The sequence below is a fragment of the Lepisosteus platostomus genome, chromosome 6 (assembly GCF_059453375.1).
Source record: "Lepisosteus platostomus isolate fLepPlt1 chromosome 6, fLepPlt1.hap1, whole genome shotgun sequence".
In the NCBI taxonomy this organism is placed as follows: domain Eukaryota; kingdom Metazoa; phylum Chordata; class Actinopteri; order Semionotiformes; family Lepisosteidae; genus Lepisosteus; species Lepisosteus platostomus.
In genome coordinates this window covers 51,400,258-51,418,816 of record NC_142616.1, presented here as the reverse complement: position 1 = coordinate 51,418,816, position 18,559 = coordinate 51,400,258, and the positions used below count along the sequence as shown (strand labels likewise).

The 18,559-nt window shown below is 36.7% G+C and overlaps 1 protein-coding gene across 1 annotated transcript in view; it reads right to left on the bottom strand.

Moving 5' to 3' along the window:
• The window catches only part of slc16a7 (solute carrier family 16 member 7), a 29,581-nt gene extending 11,730 nt beyond the window's left edge, over positions 1 to 17,851 (bottom strand). The window contains exons 1-2 of the mRNA XM_088636273.1: positions 17,535 to 17,851; positions 13,277 to 13,518 (exon numbers count right to left, since the gene is read on the bottom strand). Of these exons, the coding sequence (XP_088492399.1) occupies positions 13,277 to 13,493 (217 nt within the window). The 5' untranslated portion in view covers positions 13,494 to 13,518; positions 17,535 to 17,851. The remainder of the gene's footprint in view (positions 1 to 13,276; positions 13,519 to 17,534) is intronic.
• Positions 17,852 to 18,559: the final 708 nt, after the last annotated feature.

The window sequence follows — 18,559 nt, the reverse complement described above, 5'->3', positions numbered from 1 at the left end:
GCGCGATTCACCCAAATTTCTTCTCAATCTGAAGATCCCTAAAGGTGAATGTTTTCAGCTTTGTGTTTTCTAAAGTGAGATAATCTAATCATCTTAAAAGTGCAAGGGGATGCTTTAGTTTCACGTAAACTTAGTTGATCACATTTGAATGGAAAACCTCTTAAATAAACATAATAATTATTCCTAGCATTGACAATAATTCCATGTTTGTTATCCACCAATGAAGTGCAGAGCTCACCTAGGTGATGTGTGGAAGTCACTACAGGCCAACAGTGCCAGTACATTACACAGTAGGAGAGAAGGGGGGAACTTAAGACAACTGCAATTTCACAGAGTGGAATTTAGCAAGGATACAGGGATGAACACTCTTAAACTTATGAACAATGCCATGTGAGCGCCACCTACTGGGCCACCAGTACTTGCAGCAGCAACCTGGATTGCTCCGAAGTTTCCCCATCCCAGTATTGGCAAAGCCAAGCCTTGCTTAGCATTTGACAAGATCAAGCTCCAATATGGTATTTACTTATTACAAAGAAACATTTCTCTTCTGCTAAGCAGTGGTCAAGCTTAGTTTGTCTGAAATATCAAATAAGAATGTGTGTGTGTTTCAATTGACATTTGTCTAGAGCTTTAAAAAATGTATGTACCAAATACTCTTGCATTTTTTAGTTAAGTTTATACTATTTTACCATCTTCACAAAAATAAACCCGTTCAATTAAAAATTGCAAAAATAAATCACAAGTTACTACATGACATGAAATGAACTAAAATAAATATGGAAACAAACACTTCTGATAATTTAAAATCCCAACCCAAGGAAAGAAGGACAAGATACTAGAATCTATTCTACTTAAAGGTATTAATAGAAATACAAAGACTGGGTTAAGATCTCTGAGATTACTAGAATACGTTATTTAGGACTATCATCTTAAAAAGCACTCCATCTGTTCCAATGCTGACAGAAGTCATTAGCTGTAAAATCTCTTTCCAATAGTCTAGCAAGATTGAGGAAATCCTAGGAACAAGATTTTTCTTCATTTTGTGTTGTGTTATTCTTTTATTTTGGGCTTTAAAATGGCTGACCTTGGATTGTTCTAAGAACATTAACTCAAAGGTTCTTTAATGGATTAAAATGGAATGTATTCTCCAAATTAAATGTAAAAGATAAATGAAGACTAAGCAGTCTCCCCCATTTGAAAATGAAAACTGTGTTGAAGCTTTTGCTTTTTTGATTTAGGTTATCCTTGCAATATCATAAAAGAAACCACAATTCCACCATAGTCATCTGCAGTAAGCAGCTAGTTAACAATGTAGTTTTGATTGATACAATACTTTTAAAAAAACAATTTATTTCATGACAATGGGAATCCTTTCCAGAAGCAAAGAATAAACCTTGATGTGATTCTTAGAAAACTACTCAAGTGTTTGATAAGTAAGGAATCTGTGATTCTGAATTCCAAAGAGACAGGCTTCCTGACTTGAGAAACAACCAGCTGAAATTGGGGAAAAACATAAAATGACAACAGGATATAAAAACACAATGCAGTTGCAACGAACACATCTGTGAAAGATCACAGCCTTAAATAAGGTGGATCCAGGGATCTAAACATATTAAAATCCACAATGGTGATATTACTCAGTACAGGAGCCTACATTCCAGAGATTATTACAGGGCTTCAAAACAAAACAAAAAAACTCATTAGCAGTCTTCCCAGACTGCTACAAAACCTCACCACCAACTCACACTGTGAGTAGGGCCAGATTAAAGACCTTGTAGACCCTTGGCACTTTTGTTTCATTAGTTCTTTGGTGGAGACATTTTAAAGGGTATATACATTTTTATGGAAAGATGGGTGATCAAAATTATCTTAAATATGTTTTCAGATAACCTATCCTTGCTATATGCATATATTCCAGAAGTGATCTTTGATACAGTTTTGATCATACAAATAACAAAAATCATTGTCAAACCATTTGTTCATAGGCCATTAAGTTTTCATAGGCCCTAGGCACAGAGATTATTATGCCTATTGAATAATATGACCCTAACCTTGAGTCCATTTATTTCCCAGACATATCCCATTTAAAAATGTGTAACTATCCACCACCAATAATCTAATGAACTAATGCCAAGTGTGTCTATTTGCACATGATAGTGGCCACTAGTGGAAGTTTTGGCTGCTATTACAGTTCCTTCCAAGACAGGTCTGCCATTCAGTGATTACAACCAGTTAATGAGTGCTAATTATCCACTGCATGTAGATAATACAAATCACATTATAAAGTCCCAAAATACAGTAGCTTGAATTTATTAGTTTTAATTAGGCACTTGAAGAGATTAAGTTCTCTATACTCTTTTCCCGTTCTCTCTTTAGCTAGCACCCATGAAGGGAGATGTCAGAAGCAGAGAAAGTTGCTCGTTCTCATCCTAACAGCACAATGAACAAGTCAAGTACACATTTCCCAGAGTCCCAAAGTAATTTAAAATAGTCGAAAGTGTATATGAGAACATGAGAAAACTGTGACAAAAATAGGCCTTTCAGGCAATCAGAGTTCATCACCATGCTAAACTCAGTTTGGAGAGAGGCTAGTGTCTCTTTTACTGCCTCCACAGCCAGGTAATCTATTGTATTCATTGAGTTTCTCTTTAAAAAATGCTTTCAAGCAGATAACTAAGACAAATATATATTTTCTACTTTAGGCAGTCAATGTGCAAATTATTTAGGATGCAAAACAACATATGGGTAACACATTACTAGGGGTAGAAAATGTCATTTATGAATACTATATAAAAACAATATAGTAAATTAATGTGATAATAACCGAGCTGTATTCTTGATTAATTGCATGCTAGTAAGAAAATCCTAATCCTAATCATAGCCTGACCTACTCCCCTAATAATGATGTATTACTGTTTATAACATCATTAACAACAGATTAATAGATTGTTTTTACACATTTTTAAAACATACCTGTACAAAGGTATGACCAAAACTGGTACAGTAAGATGTGTGTAACAGGGCATCTTTCTTTGTGAGGGGAGTTTGGTCTGTTGACAGTACAGGACCAGATATGGGTTAATTTGAAGAGTACAACATTCAAAAAGAGACAGGGGTAAATGTGAGTACATGGGTTAAGACTGAGTTATATCCATTATGGTTAGTAAAGAGAAGACCGGAGGAGCTGGAACAATGGTTACCTCTGAAGGCAAGGAGCTCCATCTACTGTAGCTCTCTGGTTAGTAGGGAGGTGTAGCTCTTGGTTGGAAGGTGGTTAAGCAGTCACCAGTTTGGGCAGAAGGTTTCTTGTGAGTAAATGAGAGCATGCAGAGAGAGTATCAGCACATTTAGCTCCTGTTGTGTAGGAGGTGCAAGGAAAGGTTATGGTTATAGTGTACCTGGCCACACAGGATCGGCTGAGCAGGTTGTCACTGCTACTAGTAGTGACTGTCTGGTGGAAATCCCAGAGGGAAATCCCAAAAGGGGCTGCTCAATGGTTACATATCCCAGAGGGATTTCAGACCACATGGCTCACTAAGGAAGTGAGAGTGCTCCTTTAGGTCTTAGTTCTACTATATGTATAAGAGGCAGCTGTGGGGGTTTCCTTGAGCCTAAGTTCGCTGGCCGGGTGTGGGAGAGACCAGCAGTGGATGAGGCCATGAGTCAGGTGTTGGGGAGCCCACCAATGGGTGAGCCCTGGGGCTGGGTTTGGGGACCTCTGCAGTGGGGGAGCCCTTGGATAGAATGCAGGTGATAAGACAGAGCATTCCTTGGATCTTTTAGCTGTGGAAAGGAGCCTTCATCTCAGCAAGTTGCTGAAAGTTTCCCTGAGAGGGGAAACATAGCTGTCAGTAAAGAGAAAAAATCCAGGCTATGCTTAAGAAAGAACTAATAGGTTATTTATTTGGTATGCCTTATATAGTCACAGTCTAAAGGATATGGTTATAGATCTGATTATGTGATTAGACAGTTCCAGATGTAGGTAATAGTTGATGGTTATTGGTGTATAAATACTTAACAGTTCTAATACATGGGTTAAGTTATGGTCTCTGTACTCTGAATAACGAATACATGGTTTATAGTTTATGGTAAAAGGATTTAGAGCATTTAATATGGTTTTAATTAATTCCTTTAGGGCCCTGGAAGGCTTGCGATGTGACTGAAAGCTGGGTGTTCAACCTTGGACTGAGCATACTCTGGGTTGTGTTTAGGAGACTTTGGGTGAGTCTGTATGGTTTTAAAATGAGGTCTATCAGTGCCTTGGTTCAGATATTCTACATTTGAAAAAGAAGAATACACATTCTTTTCATAATGGGCTTTCTTCAGATAATGAATAAAGGTAACGTGTTGGATTGCTTCTTTAGCCAGTAATAGCTTTACGGTTACAGGCTTAGTCTTAATGACAAGGCTCAAACACTGAAACAGAGAACATGAGAAGACTATGTCTATGTCGTCCCATGCCAAGGGATAAGATTGTATGAATCAGGGACACCAATGTCAAAAGACACAAATGTCACTTAAGGTAAAAGTCCCGCTCCATATGAGGTGGTTGTGGAAATTCAGAATAAAACTAAAATCCATTTTAAAAAGCACAGCAAGGCTTACAGCTGCTTGTGTGGTGTTATCTGACACCTTATTTGAATGTGGTTGCTAAGCCTTGCTCAGAAGGTGAACAAGAGCAGAATGGATTAGGACTGTGAATTTTCATAAAGGGGTCTCATGGCCTAGCATTCCTGAGCACCAGACAAAATCTGCTGAGAATGAACTGAATCAAACTGCCACATCCATTCACACATTTGATCTGCCTTTTTAATGGCCACTGAAAAAGAACTTTGTCATCACAACCTGTAATATGATGGTTCATCCCAATCTGACACCACGTGAGAAAAGATCGGTAAATGTCAGCAGTTTTTTTACATTATTGTTTACTGGTGGTAACAAGGATTTAATATTATATTACATAATGATAGCACATAATGCTTGTTAAAACAGCCTAGCCGTATTCAATTTTTAATTTAATGATTTGTTTCCACGTTTGTTGATGGATAAAGCCAAACAGAATAAATAATAAAATTAAAGTCATTATGTGCTGTGCAGTACCTGCTTCCTAAACAGTTAAAATGTTTAATTTCAGAACATTTTAAAAACAGCACTCTCATTTTAAGAAAGGCAACTTTATTGATGCCATGCACCAAGACCAAGACCTTATCATATGCGTCAGGGACAGAGACTCTCAGTACTTACATGTGGTCTGAAAATCTGCTTTTGCACTCTTGCCTTTCTTTCAATTTAAGCTCCTTGGTTCAAATTGTCTGCTTATTAAATGCATTGCTTTTTTTAATTAATGTTTCAACATTAAATGTCAATGAAATGGTGCTATTCTAAATATGAAGGTTTCTGTGGCATGGCAGGGAACAGGCATACACTCAGTGGCGGAGCTTCTCCAGGACGGAATCATTAATCAGAGTTAAATAATGGATTGAGCTGATTCTGCGACTTTGCTCTTTGTCATCTCACAGATGGGGTTGCAAATACATAGCAAGCATATAAAAACTCAGTCAATCCAAAATAAAAAAAAATGTTTGTAATACAGACTAATAAGAAAGGCATTTTATTTATGTACAAAATTTAACAAATTAAATCTCTCTATCATTAATTTCAAATTAATAAACTGGAAATAAATATAAGAATGAGAAGCGACCAATAAGGTTAATGCGTTTTGAAAATACTTATTCCCATTCCAAGCATGACTGGATATATAGGCTAGTTTTGTAAAGCCTCTAATAATTGAAAATCATAGGTCAGCAATAATAGGATTATTAAATTGCCTAGAGTGGCTTACGTATGTTAATGACTTATTCCTTTGCTCTGGCAGAAATGTATTCAAAAACATACCAGTCATACAATGAAGAACAACTTGTTTTAATCAAAATTGAAGTATTAGTCATATACAGAAAAGTCACTGAAATAAACATTTTTCAAGGTAAAAATCCTATACATTTTATAGGACCATATACAGATAGAGTAGTTCAGTCTGATTTCATTACTTATATGACAAAAGATAATATATTCTATCTTTCAAATAGTTATTGCTTTCTTCCTTCCTTATTCTTTCTTCAGTAGACACTTCTTTATATAAAGTGTTGTCTGCATCTGGAATAAGACATTCCAGCCAAGTTGTTGAGACTGATATTCAGGTGAATGAGTTCCCTGGATCAGTCAGCTACTAACCTAATGAACCAAATTCCTCATTTGTAATTATTCTTATGTTTTTAATTCCTATGTTTAAGAAACTCCTTCACTAAATTGTAAAATTACTATTAATTGAAAATTGGTCCCATGTCAACAGCAGATTGAGAGAGAACCAGTTTGTGGCTGATTTGTAAACTATACCTCTATAAATGGCACAGTAAACTGCCGTTTTAAATGAGACAGTGAGCTGCTGTTAAACTAAAATACCATGAAAGTAAAAATAATTATACTCAAACTTTCAAAGGGTGGAGATTTTTCTGCCTGGAAAATGCTTGGTTTTTATTTCATCACAACTCTTGAAATAATTGAACTAATTTTGTCTTAGTTAGAGCAGTATAACAGCTTTCCAAGTCTACTGATGCTTTTAATTTAAGGGGACCTGTAAGACCAGCTTGTGCCAACCCCTTACCTCCAGTCTAATGTTCTGAACACCTGCGTTAATCATTGCAGTTGCATCCGAGTTCTAGTTATTTACTGTAAGCAAACACAGCAATTGCACAGCATCGTGTTTTTTTTTTAAAGATCTTGACATAGTTATTGGATAACTTGTTTCTGCATATTTCAAAGATATCATATCACCCCTCCCCTGTAGCCAAAGGAGGAGGGTAGTCAATTTCAAACTCCCTGTCTTTCAAGCTAAATCTTGCTTTTCCTAATACAGCTGCTTAACATCCACAGTGATTCACTATTCAAGATATTTCAAAAGGAAAATAAAGCAAAAAGCAGAAACAGAGAGAAATTCATGTAAAGACTGCCAGTATCTCAACAGTTTAAATATCAAATACAAAATACATTTAATAATGTATGCAATGGTCCGTTGTCCGTTGTGTCCGATGATGACTGAGACATGTGCGGGGGCTTATTTTAAGTGGGAAAGCTGTTGCACTGTCCCACTCTCTTGACCTTAGAAGCCTGGGTCCTGTGGTACAAGTAATTGTCACAACTGGAGACTTCCTTGGTTGCAAGAATCTTGCACCAAACGTGGGACACTAACCCACTACCCTGAGATTATGAGTCTCAGGCTCTACCAGCAGAGTTAGTCGGGGCTGTAATGTCATGTAACAATATGATTAATGCATATATTATTGAAGTATACAATGTAAACAACAAAAGATGAAGATTTTTGTATACCAAAGTGCATTATTATGATAAATATTTGAAATCTGTAATAAATCAATGTAATTTAATTTTTACATAGTAAATTATTTTCAACTTGTACCAGAACACACAGATACTTTCTAGATTACACAGATTGTAAACATTTTTTTTCTGCCAGCTGCAAAGCAATTATCACTGGCACAATGTTCATGTTATCTCCAAATGATATGTCTTCCTTGCTTTTTATCTTATTCAGCCAGACCATATAAATAGAACAATATGAACAAAACAGCCAGTTTTTATTGGCTCTAACATTTACAACTATGTACACGTGCATCAAAATATAAAATACCTAATATTATTTTTAACATGAATAATTCTTAACAGAAACTGAAACCAAAACGGTCAAACAACTGAGATCATTAAAAATAGTAATATGTACATTGTACAGTGTGCATGCATTATAGGTTCCCCTTCTTAATAAAAAACATAATTATATGGTTAAACATTTAAACTATTTAAAAGTATAATTTTATGATTTCCAGCAAGAAAACTAGTACAAAGTTCCAATGTGTTTTAGATTTATTAAGCTCAAAATTCTGTTATATTTTGGATTATATTTTGGGTATATAGTGGATGTATAAAGCAAATTTCCATTGAGTTATATACTTACCCCAGTTCTTATATCTCTGGGGCATAGAGGTCAAAATGGTATAAAGCAAATCTAGTTATTTCATGAACAATTTATAATAATCCCAGTATGTGAATCCATCTCAGATCTATTATTCCTGTCCTTTTAAATGTCAGGTGACTTTGCTAAGTGCAGCCAAGGACAAAATGATAAAGCTTTGTGACTCAATGCAAGTACACAGGAATATTTCACCTAGATCCTTACTGCCATTATTGCTGTTAAGTGAAATGGCACTCCTGTGAAGAATCATGAAACAGTGACCTTGGAACAGCTGATGAATCTCTCTAAAATCTTAAACTGAATTGACTGCAATATCTCAAGCCACTTCAATAAGCAACTTTAAGGAAATAACATTAGAGAGACGACAACAGAAACAAATCTCAAAAGAGCATTTTAACCGTATAAATATATACAGTAGAGATATATTTTAAGGTTTTCATATTCAGCAAACAAAGTAATAATTTAAAAGAATATTAAGTCCATCTTAGATATTTTAACAGAATTTATTGTATATATATATTGTGTATTTTTGTATAGGAATATAACATCTTCAAGCAAGCAGGAATTTTCTATTCCATGTGTTAGACATTAGTGTCTTAACATCTTCACAGTATAGAAACTGCCCTGGTTAAAGTCACTAATGATCTTCTAATGGCTTATGATTCTGGTTCTCTTTATCTCCTTATTCTTCTTGATCTCAGTGCTGCTTTTAACACTGTTAACCATGATATCTTACTTTCCCGTCTTGAGAAAGTCTGAGTCTTGTCTTGAGATTGTGTTTGGAGTTTCTGACACTGCTCCTAATGGTTCAAGTCTTACTTCACTGATCACTGCCACTTTGTCTCTCTTGGAGGATTTAGCTCTGAAATTGGACCTCAGGGCTTGATATTGGGCTTTTCAGCATTTAAATGTTCCCACTTGGTCAGCTTTTAAAATCGAATGGCACAAATCATTTCCCTGCCGATGATACTCAAATCCACATCTATACCAAACCCTGATGTGGCTGTCTCTGACATCTCTAATTGCATTTCTGACATAAAACCATGAATGACTCAAAATTTCCTTCATCTTAACTGACAAGACTGAAGCCATGCCTACCAGAACCCCCATCAACTTTGTAAAACCAATGCAGTAACCCTATCTGTGAATGGTACTGTACTAGAGCTTCAGTCAAAATTGAAGGAGGCGAAAACTTGGAGGTGATGTTTGATTCATGTTTGAAATTTGACCCACGTGTGCAACATATTGTTAAAACATCATTCTTTCACCTCAGAAAAATCACCATGATGAAATCCTATGTTATCGCTAACTGCTGCTGAAAAGCTGGTCAACACATTTGTCATCTCCCAAATTGCCTACTGTAATGCTCTACTCAATGGGGTTTCTAAATCCACATTAAACAAACTTCAGTATGTCCAAAAACTTGGAAGCCTGTCAGGTTTTGTGTCAGTTTCAGAATCCTCATGTTCACTTAAAGGGCTCTGCATGGTTTGGCACCTCAGTACCTGTCTGAGCTACTATCATCCTATTCCCCACTTTGCAACCTTCGCTCTTCTAGTTCTGATCCATATCTGTCCCTGAAGCCCATCCACACTCTCCTGCTGTGCTCTGAAAAAAAAGCTCTGAAGCTCAATCCCTAAGGATATCAGAGAGTCACCTCCCCTGAACTCTTTCAAATCTAGACTCAAAATCTTCTTCTTTAGAAGGGACTTTACTTAACTGCTTCTTAACTATACCCTTATATATACCCTTTGGCTCCTACTTTAGTCCGTACCCCCCCATCTACCATCTCCTGTCATTGTGTATTTTCAAATATTAACATGGGCGGTGTCCAGTCAGTGTCCAGTGGTTAACATTGCTGCCTTGCATCACTGGAGCCCAGGTTAAATTCCAGATTTGGGATGTTATCTCTGGGGAATTTGTGTGTTCTGCCGTGTTCCGGTGAGTTTTCTCCTGGTGCTCCAGTTTCCTCCCACTGTTGAAAAACAATATATATTTGTATATCTGCCCTGTAATGGACTGGCACCCAGTCCAGTGTGTGTTCTGCCTTGTGTCTGTTGCATGCCAGGAAACTGTGTGCTCTGGCTCCCCTGTGACCCTAAATTGGATTAAGCAGTTAGAAAATGGATGAATGTATGTCTTAATATCATCTTAATTATTTTTTTAAAGCATAAGAACAGACCTCAAGGGTAGGGACTGTTTTAGCAACTTCAAGGTTTTAATGGATAAGAAATGCTCCTGCTCAAATCCACATTCATGTCAGATGACCAAGCATATTAATCAATAGTTTTGAGTGGACATAACAGTGTTCACATGCTTTACACCCATTACGTGTACTGACTACTTCAGATGCAATGCACATACTGCTCATCACTTCACTTATCAGATGCTCTAAGTTCAAAATGTAGTTTGAGACAGCTGAAACAGAACAGAAGAGTTAAAGGGAAAAAAACTTTACATACATTTAGAGTCGGTGTAAACAGAACAGCCATTTGTGTATGACTTTTTATCTTCCTAATTTAGCGCCAATGACAAATTAAGTCAGCTGCCTTCAGTTAACAGAATTTGTATGGTTTTGCTTTGCATATTTCACAGTATTTAGAAGAGATGTTGAACATTAAAGTGCATAAAGAAAATTAAATAACCCCTTTGTCAGTATTTCTAGAAGTTAAATTCCAGCTAAGCGTGGGTTAGAGTTCATTTAGATAACTGGCTTATTTCCAAGTAGGCTAATATTTTCCAGAATCAAAGCACTTAAATACAAGAACTGACATTAAGAGTCAGTTCATTTCATTTGAACTATGATACCTGTTGAATAATGATTTTGGAATCATTACCAAATGAACTTAAATGAAGATGACTAGCGACAGCTCAAAGAACAGACTAGGCCTACATGTTAACAAAATTGAATGAGAGTATCAGAATAAAGTTTCATGATTTTAAACTACTAAGACTAATTATCTTACGTAGTCTTACAGTATAAGAGTCCTCCTGGATTTAATGCACATCCACAACACATATACTCCAGCAATGCTGTTACTAGGCTGTACTGTAGATCATGTTTAACTGATGCAATCTTGGGGAATTACCTTATTCAAACAACAATGTCCAAATCAAACCCCTATACCCAATGACCAAAGTCCAGAGGCCAAGCCATACCGCTACCTGTAAATAACACAGGAATATGAACTGCCTCATTCAAAAGAGGGAAGCAACAGCATTTTGTTGAGGTACAGTAGAAGCACTGATACGTATGTTATTCAAATCTTCTCACAATATATACAGATGCAGCCATTCAAAGTGAGCGGTACAGACACGTACCGCAGGTAATTGGCTGCGGTATCACGTATCATGACGCATTATGACGCGGTGCGTGATTGGTTGACCGACAGGGGCACTCGTGGTCCGTTGGTCTGTCGTAGAAAGACTTACTGTAAACGTCTTTACTGTGCCCGTTGTAGATATTGAATTTTACAACCTGTGCGTTGTTAGTCACGCACCTAGACCAGTAGGCTACAAGACAGCTCGCATGAACAGGCAGGTGAAACAGCCCTACACAGCCCTGTCGCAGCACACGAATATAATCATACCGTTATTAAATTCTTTAGATACGCAATTCCATATTATATTCCCTTTTAATCAAATTCTAAAAGTATGCTTGTTGACTCCGGTATCACGTTAGTTAAAGACTTCGAAGCTTAAAATGTTTAGGGAGAAATGGAATACTGGTGTGTATTTTTTTCTTTAAAGTACCAAGACCAGCTATATACTGTATGTTTATGTTCCAAAATTAATACCGTTTATGGCCTTCACACGCGTTGCAGTATGCTCCTATTCTTTTTATGCTCAGCTACTAAGATTTCCCTTCAGTGGTAAAATTAGATATGAATATTCAATACTTAAACGGGCACAGTTAAGACATTAAATATACATATACATACTGTATACAGTACAGTTTGCATACGGTAATATGTTTATGTTCCTAAATCAATCTCTTTTATGAGCATGTGAAAGGCATGGTGAATCACTGTACTTTGCATGATTGGAAACAAATGCGTGATGGTGTTACTTTTACAAAGACGGTCAATGAAAAAAAGAATGTTGACCAGGGCAATACTTTGAGTTTACACTTACAGCTTGTCCAAGGTCATTCATTATTAATACTATTAGTAATATCTTCGTTAAAGACTGATGGCCACAGCTCAAACATGAGAGGTTGAGCTTTATTAGCTCCACCTTGCGGAAATTCCGGATACTATTATTTTGCTTGTCGTATTATAGGAGAATTTACGGTAACTAGCGGTATTTACGGGTAACTCGCGGTATTTACCGGTAGCTTGCGGTAGACTGCGTAAAGCGTACCGGAAAATAATGCGGTATCGCCCGCGCATTTTGAATGGCTGCATCTGTATGGTAACATGTGGAACATATATGTTAACAAATATTACATGTCAGGACGTAAACGTGACTATTTAAGTAGTGCCAATACACTTAACCGTTTTTTAACTGGCTAAACCAGTTCTTTTGTTCTCTAGCAGGCAGATAAAGTACTGTATACAAAAACAAAAGAAACCTTGCAATATGCAAATCAGACATGGTAATTTATAACATTTTAGGAAAACTGAAAGACTACAAATTGTAGCTTTAATTTATGGGTGAAAATGTCATGTCGAAAATACCAAACCAAGAAACTAAGGCTATTGATGCTGATCGGAATGATCAATCAATAGAACAGGCCTGGATGTTTGCTCTATTGAAATGAAATGTGGTCAGAAATCTAATTTTAGGCCCAATATAGTCATTTTTAAAATGCAGTACACATCAGCAATATCACTTAAATTAACACATGCAGTGTTCATCTGTTCAATTTCCATTCATAGAAGACGATGAGAAAGAAACAGATATTCTCCCAAAAGCACAGCTGTCTCACAGGTATGGTATCTGCGGCCATGCAGAGAGCATAACAATTAACAATTGATTCCGTAAATGTGCTGTAGAGTCAGTTTTTAGATTTCTTCGTAGAATTTGTGATACAATATTCCTTTCTTGGTTTTGAATAAAAAGTCTCTAGCTGTATACATGGCGTTACACACAAATATAAGTAAAAGGTTGGAAAGATTATTAATGGAGGATGTAGAGCATGGCCTATCTTGTGCATAAGTGGACAAGATCATAGGTAATCAATCATTTTTCCACCTGCTGGACAAGTTTGGCTCCTTGTTGTTATATACTCACCTCCAGCATACATAGATGCAAGCATGATGGAAGACACCCAGGCTATTTCACTGTATGAAGTGGAGAAATATTCCTGGATTTCCTTGAAATAAATTGTCAAGGCCTTCGGGAAGGCATAGGAGAATCCAATAGAAACAAAGGCCCCAAATACCACAGCCCACCCCCATCCGCCATCTGGAGGTGTATATCCCAAATTTGTAGATGTGGGAGGTGGCATGGCTTTGGTTTTTGTCAGGAAGATCCTGTGTAGACACACAAAAAAGAAAGAGGAAACAAACTGATTTAGACACAGTGAGCAAGTTTGAAATCAAAGCAGACAAAAACATTTATTTTCTAATGGTTTGAGTTCATTCTTGGGCCCCCAGCATTTGGCAGTTTTAGAAGCCATTTATCTAAAATATTTACCTTAATAGTGGGCGTGACTCATAGGTTACACTTGAGTGTATAAATGAATCTTTCTTGAGCATCCTGGTTAAGAACACAAGATGACAGCAGTTTTTGTTGTCAACTGTTAATCACTTTTAATTTTACAAAATGCCTTCAAAGAGATTATCATGCCGTTGCTGACATGATCAGATTCTAGCAGGCAGACAATAACTTACAAAGCAACAGACAGTATGTATTAGACAGTGAAGATGTAAAAGTGTATCTGAGATATAGGACCTCTGATATTTAAGGTAAGCCAACGGGAATTCTTTAGGGAGTTTAGTCAGGCCAAGTCTCTTACATTATCTTGTTGATTGAGGCACTCACAATTGCCTGTACTCGCATCTGAGTCTAGACAGTCAGGCAACTTCACAATTCATTTAACCATGACCCATTCATTCTTGGTCAGGTCATTTAACCAACTGTGTTGGAGACAGTAGTGTAACAAAAAGAGTTCTGTTGCAATATAAATAGAACATAAGACATAGAAGATGAAGGGAAAACACAGAAGGATCAATCAAATACAGGACAGCAAAGAGTTTGCATGAACAATACGAGAAAATTAAAATGTCGTTAAATGCAATGATATGTGAAGCATTTTGTAAAAGAAGGTGAGATCAGGAGTATCTGATCTGTATTGTATATTGTGTTCATTTAGGGGATTTGAAGTTACTTTTGTGACAGTGTGTAGTGGGAGGTGCCGCAGTGAGCACTGGTAAAAAGTCCAAGTCCTGGGCGAGGGGACAAAAGCAGTGGAGTGAGGATAGCAAGGACCAAAAATAATACAAAAAGAGTGACACACTATCAAAAAGGCAAAAATAAATTGTAGTGATATGCCTCGGTACCTCCAGGCTGGGCTTACCCTATTTAAAGGGGTCCGGCCTAGGACAAAAAAGAGCTGCAAGCACAGCAGCGACCAGACTGGACGTACCCTATTTAGCGGGGTCCAGTCTGGAGAGCAGGGCGCGTAAGGCAAGAACATTACAAGAACTTAGTACGTAAAAACAAAGTGTGTGTATGCCTGCCCTGGTGAACGTGCATGATGGGACAGGCAAAAAAGAAAAAAGGAAAGAAAAAGAAAACCTTATGCGGGTACAACCCCCTCTGGGACTGTTGGTGTAAACTCCCCTCATCCTGGGGTGGCCCTGCTCATCCTGCCGGGGGGTGCGCAGTGTGCCTTTATAGGACCCGCCCAACTGGGGCTCATCAACTAGAAGCCAAGACAGCTGGGACTACAAAAACGAAGCGTCACCCTTCTACCAGGGCACACTGGACAGGCCCCCGCGTAATGCCACACAAGTCTTGTACATTTAAGTTAATGGAGTTATTGAGATCTAATTTGTTAACAGGTCATGTGCAAGAGCACCACGTCCGGCTGCAGTTTCAGTACAGGACTTTTCTTGTCCTAATGTAACGATGTAATATAGTCCACCCATGGCAGGTCACAGGACCTCCTCAGCTTTTGACTTTCCCCTGTTTCACAGCAACTCATTCATTACTTGGGAAGAAAATGCTGAAATCACAAGGTTGCTTGCGACATAAAAGGAAAAGGAGCTTGGAACGTCATATTGTATGAGAAAATTATAGTGAAAAACTGCTTGGTAAATAAATATTTATTTCTGTTGCAATTTTAACTATAATAAAAAAGTAAATTAATTGAACAGTAGGATATGTAGATGAAAAAGGTTTTTTTTTTTAATTCTCCAGTAATTAAATCTTTATCTTGTGAAAAACATTTCCTTTTGGTGAAGGTGTTATGGTACGTTATACAGCATAGCACTTGCACCGAGCCCTCAGTTTGGTTTGGTCTTTCATTCTTTCATTTCAGCTTTCATTTCTGTTGCTTTTGTTTTGTCATGGTCATTCTGGAGTTGACAATTGTAACAAAATAGTTTTTTTTTATAATATAATTTATAAGTATAATTTCTACTATCATGTTCTTTAAGTTTTGTGTACCAAACTGAAAAGCAATTTGAAGATGTGGTATTTAACTTAGTTCAACTGTGTAAAAGTGTCAAATATTTATTATTCTTATGATATAATAATGTTATGACAACTGAGTAAAATTGCAAGCATGTTATAAAATCTGTCCATTTATTTCCCAGTTCACATTTTTGTTGCTGTATCAGGTCTCTTGTATCACAATCCATTCATCATCAATACTCACCCCTAATATAAAATACCCCTTTGTCCTACAGGAAGTATGACTTGTTAAACATTGGTAAAGAAATCAATTTTAAGTATTTGCAGTAAATGAGTCTGACATGTACTGTTGTCTTTCATTTGAGGAAAAACAAAGAAGCCCCCATCTCTTCAGATGCACAAACAGACTAAAAATGAAGAAGAGACTATTTCCATTTTTCAAATAGTAAAAGAGAACAGAAAAAACTTAGAATAAAACTCAAAATAAGAGAGATTTTAAGATACAAAACTGATTTATATGATTCTGGCAATAAGACTGTAGAAAGGGAAAACTAAATTCATACATTAGCTTTTATATGTGATTTAAATTTGACACTAGTGACTCTACACTGCATGTGACTTTCAGTCATGATCAGTCCAACAGCTTGTGCTTTACCTGTACACAATGATTAATAGAAGGTGCCACATTACTTTGAATCCTTCTGTGAATGATGGGAAAAAAACAGTTCACAGAAACAGTGTGAAATTCCTCATTCACAGAGAAAGGATGTCTTCAATTACCACTGAACTCAAGTCATTACTAAAACACAAGGGTGTCTTACTAAACACATTACTAAAATACAATGGTGGCTCTCAAGGGAGCCAGGAAGTCCTTGGGCTTTGTCAGTGGCTGTTCAAAGGGGTGCCCAGAAACAAAGGGGAACTTTGAACCAGTGGAAGCAGTTCGCAGTCAGTCAGCAATCTCACATAGCGGACCTGTCCCAACAGCAGCTAGGGTGGACTTGCTAACCAACAGTTCTGCTTTATAATATTTTAAAACCGAAACTGTACTGATTATCAATTTATCGATAACTGTCAAATGGTCTTTAATTATTAATAACTATACTGTGTTTAAAATGGGAATCCTGACAGACCCTTGATTTTACCATCTGTTTCAAAATACTATTTAAAATGTGTCAAAAAGTCATTAAAACTTCACTTTTTAGCTACAGATCCTGAATTTAACGGGTCCAAATACTGGTCCATTTTTTGAGGAAGTTTTTTTTTAAAAAAAAAAAGCTACTGCATCACAAAATAACTGAAGTTTAATCAACCCAGACACATAGAAGCTTGATATGGCGTAGTGACACGTTCCCATAAATGTAATTCATTTCACATTAATTTAAATATACTAACGCATAACGAACTACCAAATAGTTAATTAGTACTGAGTTAAAAAAGCAGATTTTAAGTTTCCAAAATATACAGCTTAAACAGTGTACTCCTTGCGTTTGACACCTTTGGGACATTTTCTTAAAACTGGGTTGAAAATACCTGACACCTAGCTAAAGGCGGAACAATCATTTAAAGATTAGGCTACTAACTGCAGCAACTCCAGCAGAAATGCAAATCTATAGGGATTGGGGTTGAAAACGTTTGTTTTTTTTTTAAAGAAAACCAAATGAACATAGACTTCTGTAAGGGAGTAAATGTTTACACAATATCTTCTAAAGTTATACATTGTTTTTGTACCACTGTACAGTGACTACAGCAACTGGCTTAAAGCTTTGATTAAAGTACAAACTACGCCGTACATGTGGAGGCAGAAGTTTTTTAAACAAAGTTGCTACACTAACACTTACCTTGCTTTTAAAAAAAACACAGGATTAAGAATACATGAGAATGCACAACATACGTGTAGAATACTTACCTCTTATGAATGGAAGACGTAGGAGTTACGCTCAGATCCTCAGATGGTTCTCTCTGCTACAACGTTCGATCTCACTTTTTTCAAGTTTAAATCACGTGGCTTTCTTTGCCGGCTTCTGGAGTCGCTACTGTTTTATAACCTTGGGACTTCACGTCGTTCAACAACGCTAAAGCTACTTAAAATACTTGGCGATAGAGGGGGAGTTTGTGTGTGGTCAAATCCTTGTGAAACAATATGCATTTGAACTCTAAAGCTGATTTTTTAAAAAAAAACACGTTTTGCATTTAAACGTTGTGTCGGTACTGTACAGTGGTTGTTTGTAAAATAGTATCCAGTGTGAACAGGTTCCCGCAGCACAAAGCAAACTAGAAAAAAACAGTAAGCTATGCTGGTAGAGCACGTCAAGCATTACAAAAATAAACTTTTAAAACCATTCTTTACAAAATATGGTTCACACCTTATTTGGATACTTCCGTCTATGTATTCACACTACATTACCTTAATGAGTTCTGTGGTTCATTTGGAGGCATAAGTTATATTAAAAACTTTTGTGCACAGTTTCTATTCGTGAAACATCAAAATAAACCCAATCCAAAAAACGTGACCGCATTTTACGGCTACCAGCCCAAAGCCCTGTGCAATTAACAAGATAACTTGAAACATATATCATCTCTCTAGTTCAGGTAACGTACTGTATGTTGTTGAAACATCACTTCTTTGAAAGGTTTAAATGCACACCTTGATAACTAACGGGACACTTAAATACATTGTACGTTATCAAAACACATTCTACATTTATTTACATTGAGGGTTAGGTGGCCCTTTGCTGTGGATTATAGGCCATTTTTTTATTTCGGTGCCTCAGGTAATAATTCTGCACAGAATATGTACAAAACCTTCATATGTCATGATTTTCATCTAAACTCAATGACGTCATGTTTGTAAAAGCAGATTTAAGAACGGATGAAGGTTCACCACACTATTATTGTAAAACGTATTATAAAAAAATAAGGTTTGATGACTAG